This window comes from Nelumbo nucifera, chromosome 4 (assembly GCF_055504915.1).
Source record: "Nelumbo nucifera cultivar China Antique chromosome 4, China Antique-T2T, whole genome shotgun sequence".
NCBI lineage: Eukaryota > Viridiplantae > Streptophyta > Magnoliopsida > Proteales > Nelumbonaceae > Nelumbo > Nelumbo nucifera.
Genome location: NC_142652.1, coordinates 34,828,854 through 34,837,779, shown reverse-complemented (window position 1 = coordinate 34,837,779; position 8,926 = coordinate 34,828,854). Strand labels below are relative to the sequence as shown.

Below are 8,926 nucleotides of genomic sequence, written 5' to 3'. Positions count from 1 at the left end.
AGTTGTAATCACATAAAACTCATTTTTATTATTGTTCATATTTTTAAGGTTTTTTTTATATTTTATAATGTACCCATGTGTGTCTTAATTTTTCATCTGTATCTATGCATTTCCAAAACGTATCTCGATACAATTCTTAAAATTGCCTTTCCAAATTTCCGATACTTTGAACCCTGAACTCCACAAATATCAACCGGAGTCAACTATTGAATATGAAACTCAAAACTCGATTGAGCTCAAATTGAATTTTGAATTCCAAGTTTTAGTCAAGCTCAAGCCCAAGCCACCCAAAACTTGACTCGTCTTTATTACACCCATACTTGTACATGTCTCATATCTGAATCCCACCCATTATGCATCGGAACGCTCGTTAAAGCAACCCTTAATCCATGTGGTCAAGGCGCAATTCATAAGGCATTTTAATACGTCTAGAATCTAGACCTCTTCAGTATCATTATATCATACTTATCTCTACCTCTCGAGCCTCAAGGCCCTCAACCTTTCCCTAGAGATGTGGGCCTACATATACCCATTCAATATTTAACCTAAATTCATCATATAGCTCCCAGACAACCATACGAGGGGTTTTGGAGCCATTCAATCATCACCAACCCTTTTTAACCGTAGACGGACCAAATACACAAATCCTTTTCAGGTCCAACGGTCAAATCAGCTGCATATCACTCACTGCTCTCACCCGAATACCCAACCCAACAGGACCTCCCTCCTCTGGGCTACAACAAGGCAACAAGCAACACCCAGAATATTAATTAAAAAAATTGCCACTGCCAACCAAATTTTTTTACTCGAGATTCCCCCACAAATGCCTCGAAAATGAGGTTATCTGGGGCTTAAGGATAACAAGAAACTTGTGAAAACTGCGAATTGCCACTGCCAACCAAATTTTTTTACTCGAGATTCCCCCACAAATGCCTTGAAAATGAGGTTATCTGGGGGTTAAGGATAACAAGAAACTTGTGAAAACTGAGAAGCTAATTACACTCGTAAATGTAAACAACATGGGATGCGATCTCATTGCCATGGGGGATGTCAACCACACGTTTCCATCAAAAGGGCCCATTTCCAGGGAAGGTAATTAATGTACAGAGTGATCCTTAAAACCAAACAAATGACTCAGGACTAAAATTGGAGCCCCACAATGTGGAGCCTTAGCCTATATAAGGAAAGAGCGCATCCCGGCAGTAGTAATCTTGAGCTTCTATCTCTGCAGAACCAAAAAGCAAGCAAAATTAACAAGCATAGAATGGCATCAACAAAAATTGATGTATAAATCCGTGCGTAGGATCTTACATTTACAGACTGTACAAACCACCACCGAGGTTGGTGGGGTCCTCACTGCTGCCTTATCAATCAAACATCAAAACACTGCTCCCCTTTCTCAATGGAGAAGTTGGCAAAATTATGCATCATGATTCATTGATGGTTCATCCTTCAGACCCTTGGTAAGCAAATCATAATTGATTGATGCAAGCTGGGAGAGATTCTGATAACCAAGTGTAAAAAATTAAATGAGAAAAGTTAAACTAATATAGAAGATAAATAAAAGAAAAAAGAAAGGGTGAATTAAAGCATTCTGATAATCCTTAGGAACCACGAGGAAAACTCCTCAAAATAATAAGGCCAGGCTGGATCAGAACTCATTTATGTAAACGCCCAATTAAGGCATGGTTTTAAAAAACAACCCGGAACCGTTCTGGCCACCGGTTTCCGGGTCAACGGTTCGACCATCCGGTTTGAACAGACAGCCTATTTTGACAACAAAAATTAAAAATTAAAAATTAAAAAATTAAAAATAATTAAAAATAAAAAACAGCCAAAACTGTTGAACGGGTCAACGGGTCGACAGTTTGACCGCCTGGGTCAATGGGTCGCTGACCGATTCGTCGATTTTTGGCCAGGGACCGGGTTTGGGGTAAAACAGAACCAGTTGCCTGGATGGTTCCCAGGCTGAATGGTCCAACTGTCCAGGTCAACGGTGGTTCGAAAACCATGGTCTAAGGTGTAATAATGCATTGCTAGGCTATCTCTTATCCCTATGCACATGGAATTAAACATAAAGCAACAATGACCTAGGTCATGTGATGGAAATTGGAAATTTGGAACCCACTGGTCCAAAGTAAAATGGAGCAATAGAACTTAATACCAATAGCCTACCAGCCCTACCCTCGGGGAAATCTGCATCAAGTAATCAGCACCAACAAGCAAACATTCCTATTGCCAAATACTTAATTTTCTACACTAAAATAGATTAAGTTGAATAATTTCCATTCGTGAAGAAGAACTAAGAAGAGGTACCCTACAAAGGGGAGTAAGTAATCTCTAAAAACTTCCAGCTTTCTTTTTCCCATTCTATTTTCTAAATATACTATTTATTAATGTGTAACTTGGAACTTTAAGTATTAACCGAGTATAAAGAATAAGCTATTTACAGAACTAGATATTCCAATGTATCACACACTTGCTTTGCATAGGGAAGCTAAACTCCCAACCCCAAGACCTTTTTTTTAGTTAGGATACCGAGTTCGCATGCCCCCCATTAATACATCCCCGAGACATTTGGTCCCTGTGGACCCCTTGTCTAGCTAATGCAACTTCCATCCCATTTGCTGATCTTCTTTGCCCAGCTAAATATGGCTCTTATTTGCCTTGGTAAACTTGTTGCCTATAGCACCAAAGGTCATTTTCTGTTACTAACCATCCACCCTATGATTGTGCAAGAGTCTCCTTAACACCAATAGATTGTTGTAGTTCAGTCATCATCATCCATGCCATATCCCAACTATAATGGGGTCGGCTACATGAATCTCGATTTGCCAATCCATTCTAATTAAAGCCCCTCTCCCTCTCCCTCCCTCCCTCTCTCTTAGTGTCTTCCATTTAGTATTGTCATCAACTCTGCCTTGATCAAGACTTGACTTACAGGTCTTGAATGAATTAATAAAACTTCCACTCTATGGTGTGTGAAAATGACCCCTACTCCTGCCAAACCTGGATTGCCCAAGCTGCAACCATCAATTCATTGTATATAAATTGGTGGAGGGGAGACAACGTGCTGGCTGCCAAGGTTCTTAAGGTGGGCAAATTAACAACCTGCTGCCAGTTTTCTAAATATACTATTCAAATTCTTTAAATATATACTATATACACACACAGGTTTGTTTCTCTCCCCACTGGTTTCTCCTTCCAAGTCTCACCTTTAACGCACTACAACCACTGCACTCTAAGCCATCATCATTGTAATCATCCCAAGCCTCTATAACCTAGAGATTATTTTATTGGTCCTCTATAACCTGGAGATTGCTCTAGTATGATTATTTAGTGCATGCTTTAGCTGCCAGAATTCCAAATGCAGTCTCACCAACCATTGCCCCTCTAGATTAATCAACCGTCCATCACGGATATGGCAAGAAAAACAAAGGAGTAGAGAGAGTTTGACCAACCATACTGGTCCAAATCGTGTTGAGTTGAGCTAAGTTGAAAGTGACAATGCCAAATGTCTCTTAAATGATGCCTCCAGCAATCTGATTCCTGAAAGTAAATATGATTGCATTGCTTTGACTAGAACGGGAGAAATAAAATGGGGATGTCTCTTGCTCATTGGGTTATCAGCAATGAAGGATAAATTGGAGGGTAAAATAATCTATTACATAAATTAGAAGGTATCTCAATGGACAAGTCAGTAATGACAATCACAGCTGCATAGGAGGATTGTTGAGCCGCTGAATTTCTTTTCCATTACAGTGACAGTGACCTAATGAGAGAGAAGTTAAATGATATAGCCCTCCCTTCACAACTCCCAATTTAGAAGGAATTAAGTTTGATTCCATGGTTTACAACTAATAATCTCTAATATCTACTAATAAATATCGAATATCAACAAATCATGATAAAAAAGGCCATTAACCAGTGCTGATCCCAGCTATCTGGAATCTTGGGAGCAGTAGACTAGATACGGTCCTAAACTTCAGCAGTTTTTTGCACAAAGTGGCCGCTCTCACTCAAACCCCCATTCACACCAAACAATGGCCCCTCATATACTAATAAAGGAATTTCTATGTAAAATTAGAAATTACAATCCTATACACCATAACTACATGATGCCTACACCTTGAAGCTCATGCCTTCCAGTCACTTTGAGATGCCTTGTGCATGTATAAAGAGACGTGTGAATACCTATAAACATTTCTTCACATATGTTATGAGCTTGAACATATTAAAGAGGTATTATTTTTACATTTCAAACTTTTCAATTGTTATTAAATGGTTTGTAAAAATGTGACTACTTTCTCTGAAATCCTAGTATTTTATATTTCTTGTGTGTGGACAGTTTTTCATTTATTTACTCTTCCAACATAACATCATAAACCTCTTGTTCATGCTTCTGCACACTTCTCATTTTAGTTTCAAGTTTTTCTTTAAAAAAATGGTAAACCTCATGAGTTGCTCTGATAATGTAATCCTTGGGTCTCACACCTAACATATCTAAATTTCCTGGCACCTCGCATCATGCCCCCTCACTTTCAACATTTGAACCTAGTTATATGTGAGATGATTCGTAGAGGATTGCTTTGATGATGCTAACTGCGAAAGTAGGTAGAGTAGATCTCATATAACAAATCTACCTAGCAAAATGATTAGCTTATCCAATTGCCTACATCAGACAAATGCAACCTTTCTTCCTAGGTAATAGTGCCCTTGTTTTCTGATAAGTAGAAAAGGATCCAGTCACCTAGGTAAGGAAGCTGTCTAATTAGATTAACTTATGAATAGAAAAATCCCCAAGAGGGAGTTGCTGCAAGTTAAACATTCCAGAATAGTAAAAACACAAAATATTATCTTGACAAATGCACGTACCTTGAATGAAAAGTTACTAAATGAGTACTTCACAGATGAGCTAGATTCAAACTCAGCAAGACCTCCACATTCATCACCCTGTTTGTCATTACCAATTAGGTGCCAAAACAAGTTAATCTCATGAAACATTAAAGAAAAATAACTGTGTTTTGCACTGGTTAAAATACCTGTTCATCCTGACGGTTGCTTAAGCAACTGCTGCTGCCACTTACACTGCCACTGTCACTAGAATCCTCAAATTCACTTGCTGCATAAACATGACCATCTGAGGGATTCCAGGAGTAACGACTTGTGAAGTAACTTGTATCAAGGGCACTCTCTGAAGCAGGAACAAATGCAGCCTATGATAACCATGGCGATCCAGGATAACTTGGTTAATCTCACACTCATGGGTGCTTTTGACGTGGCAAGTACATAAATACAGTTTTAAAATAAAACAGGCTGTTCAAAGTGTCACCTTCTGCCTGGCAAGTGTGTCCCAGTTGATGTCCTTGAAGAACACATGTTGCTTCACCTGGATCATAATTTTTCACAGATGAATTTCAATGCTATTTTAAAATAAGATAGGCTGTTTAGTGTCACCTTAGACATCTAATAGATGGCATTACCTCTGATGCTCCTTTAGCTCCAAGTCTCTGACTAGGATCCTCTGTCAAAAGTCTGGAAAATGGAACCAACAACTTCAGGTTAGTAAAAATAGAAATCGACTCAGTAACAATGGACCCCTCCAGATTATGAACACTATAAAGCAGAATTTTGATGGCTGCAGTAGAGGCAAACCAGGAGATTCAGGGATAGATAACATATGTTCAAGGACCATCTTAGAAACATCATGGCAATCTATTCAGGGCCTATCACACACAATGATTCAACTAGAGCAGAATTTTTTCAGTTCTCCAAGGACTGAAGTTAGGGAAAACTCAAAACAAGAAAGACATTAGAGAGGAAGGGGATTCGGTAAAGGATAGAAATCTAATGAGGGAGTCGAGAGCATCATTCAAGTGGGCTGAGATATTGGCATACAGCTTCACAGCTACTATGGCCAGGCAAGAAGTGGAAAAAAATCAGCTGCATCAAGGTGTTACAAACCCAAGTGATGGGTTGAGAAATATATAAATGTGAAGGCTTTGGGGGTGGGGCAGCAAATGCTAACCCATTTCAGAGGGCTACTACTATGCAGATACTACATTCCTTCCACTCCATGACTCCAATTAATAAAGCTGAATAGTTACTATGAAAAAAAAAAAAAAAAACACTTGGGCATGTAAGTTGATTGGGAACCCTAGGATGATGAACAAGTAATCCAAAGGTACAATTACTTATGGACAAAAAAGCCACAAAACCATAGGATCAAATAAGATGCATCCAGAAGAATTGACACCATAAGCTTCAAATAAGCTTTTTAATCTATTAAATGAAAGAATGACACCATAAGAGGTAAGCCTTCAAATGTTTACTCAAGCACATCTCAGAGACCATCATTCTGTAGCTCTTGAAACACATTCAGAAACAATGTTTTAAAACATGGAGGCATGATGCAAGGCATTCCACTACCTAGAGGCATGAAACGTAGTTTAGAACGTAAGAGGCGTAAGCCTCCTGAACACAGAGCCTCCTTAAGAGGAGGGGATGAGAAGGAGAAAGAAGAGGAAAGAGGATCTCATTTTTCTTTATTTTTAATGAAAAGCTTTTATATTAAGAAGAATGAAGAATGGGGAAAATTGCAATTCGGGGCAGGTCCCCACGGGGATCAGCCGATCAGGGAAATGTGGAAAATTGCCATCCCCATATAGGAACTCTATCATATGCCTTTTCTAGATCAATGAACACCATATGAACTCTATCAAATCGATTAGCTGATTCCCTTGCAAAACAAGGGCTTATGAGGCAGCAATTGCTTTGGGCTTCTCTGTAATCAGGGTTTGAAAAATGGGGATGACTCATGACTTTCTGGTCATCAAGATGCATTAACTACCTCTTTAATTGAATCTAACAAAATAAATTTATTTTCTTATGATCAAAAAAAAACATTGACTTGTTTGGGCTTGCCTCAAGAGACCTGGTCAGGGGTTGGGGGCCAAAGCCCCCAGCCCAACCACTAGACTTAAAAAAGAGCAAAATGTGCAAATTTCGAAAAGGTGCATGCCTAGGCTGAAGCGCAAGGCACACACCTTTTGAAAGTGTTGTGCTTAGGACCTAGAAAAGGTCCATACCTTAAGATGTGCCTCATCTGTGCATCTAGGGACCCTTTAAATCACAGCAGCTAAAAGTGACAAAACAGTGAATTTATCATGTAAATTCACATACATGAAATGTGTAAATAAGGTACAGAAATATTTGAAGATATTTGATTAGGTAAGATATTGTACAAATAACAGCATCAGCATCAGATGTGTCTAACATGACAATAAATCAAATCAAAGAACATGAAGTAGGTTTCTTTATAAGAACCACAAGAAACTAAGAAAACAAATGACAGCATAACTCATGTTAACCACCTTTACTCATTTTGATCTCAGTACAAGTAAAGGCATCTTAAAGTATCTTACCGATCAATTAGATCTTGTGCTTCAGGGCTCATTTCTTCAGGCAGTTGGGGCCAAGGTATTTTCCGATTGAGTATATTGTCAAAAATTGTCTAGAAGCAAACCAAGGAAGTAAATAAGAATCAAACTTGATATATAAAAATAGCAACAGTTTAAAAAAAAAAAAAAAAAAAAAAAAAAACAAACAAAACAAACCAAATACATTTTGAATAAGGATTTTGTGGGTTTTTGTTACAATAATTGGAGTAGGCTTTGGGGGGCATACAACTGATAAAATCAGATTGAAGGCCTAGCCTAAGACATGCTAATCTTCCAGCAATTTTCACAATAGGAAAGAGTGAACGCCCCACCTAGCCTACCCAAAAATTGATGGGAAGACATTATTTTCTGAAGTGCAAAGACAGGGGAAAGATAATAACCTGTGGATGTTCGGCATTAAAGGGTGGAATGCCAACAATCAATTCAAAAAGAATAACACCCACAGACCACCAATCTGCTGTTGCGCCTGAGATACAAATGCATCACATAATAGTGAGTTTTAAAACAAAGAAAGTAATAGATCCTAAGACATGATGACTCTATTAGGCCACCAACTAGTTGTGTTACAAACAGGAAAAAGCTACACAAACCATGTCCTGTTCCCAAGAGTATCTCTGGTGCCAAATAATCAGGTGTGCCAACAGCAGAACGTTTCTGCCGCCTTTCCCGCTGATGCAATTGCTCAGAAACAGATAACTGAGGTTCATCCTCTCCAAGTAGAGATGTCCCACTAACAGCTGGACCAGACAAATCATCGGTACTGTTGATGAGACCAACCTTCGAAAGCCCAAAGTCTGTCAACTGTTCAGAAACAAGGCCAGAATTGTGTAAGGTTTATGAAAAGACATAATATTTCAATAAAACTAGTAATTCAGTGAGCATAGATTTGGAATAAGAACCACCACCAATTGGAGATGGGTTTTATGAAGGGAGACCACTGCAATGGCAAAACAGAAGTGCAAAGAACTTGACTCTTCTTAACACAAAACACATGTTATAAGACATTCCTTTTCACAATAAGATAAAAGTGATGATCAAAATCTACAAGAATAATATGATATATGAATGGCAGTAGAACAAATGGAAAATAAATGCTATAAGAGATTCAAATCAAAATAATATGAAGGAACATCAAATACAAAATCTTTCTTTTGATGATAGCACAACATATACAGCAAGTGTATACAAAGGAACAAAGACAGGAGAAAGAAACCAATAACCAGTGTTTTTAAAATCAACTGACTGTCAAACCAGAATGCCAGGTGCTTTCTGGATTGGAAAGCTTAAATAGTTAAGTGTTCAGAGATTACGTTGTTCTGGGTTTTCATATAGGGAGGGAGTTGGAGGGGCATTTCTGAAAGTTTAGTGTCTGGAATTTTATATTGTAATTCTGTGTCTATATGAGATATCTACTCTCTATGTAATTTCAGGTAACTGTATGTTAAGGCTTATCTAAGCCATCAGTT

The 8,926-nt window shown here is 38.3% G+C and overlaps 1 protein-coding gene across 2 annotated transcripts in view; it reads right to left on the bottom strand.

Annotated features, from left to right (window-relative positions):
- Nucleotides 1-869: 869 nt before the first annotated feature.
- Nucleotides 870-8,926, bottom strand: part of LOC104607378 (Protein kinase superfamily protein) — a 48,640-nt gene continuing 40,583 nt past the window's right edge. For both annotated transcript variants that reach the window (XM_010273015.3, XM_010273016.3), the window contains exons 10-18: nt 8,051-8,261; nt 7,841-7,926; nt 7,425-7,513; nt 5,484-5,535; nt 5,333-5,389; nt 5,043-5,216; nt 4,876-4,953; nt 1,312-1,504; nt 870-1,225 (exon numbers count right to left, since the gene is read on the bottom strand). In XM_010273015.3, the coding sequence (XP_010271317.1) occupies nt 1,421-1,504; nt 4,876-4,953; nt 5,043-5,216; nt 5,333-5,389; nt 5,484-5,535; nt 7,425-7,513; nt 7,841-7,926; nt 8,051-8,261 (831 nt within the window). In that variant the 3' untranslated portion in view covers nt 870-1,225; nt 1,312-1,420. The remainder of the gene's footprint in view (nt 1,226-1,311; nt 1,505-4,875; nt 4,954-5,042; nt 5,217-5,332; nt 5,390-5,483; nt 5,536-7,424; nt 7,514-7,840; nt 7,927-8,050; nt 8,262-8,926) is intronic.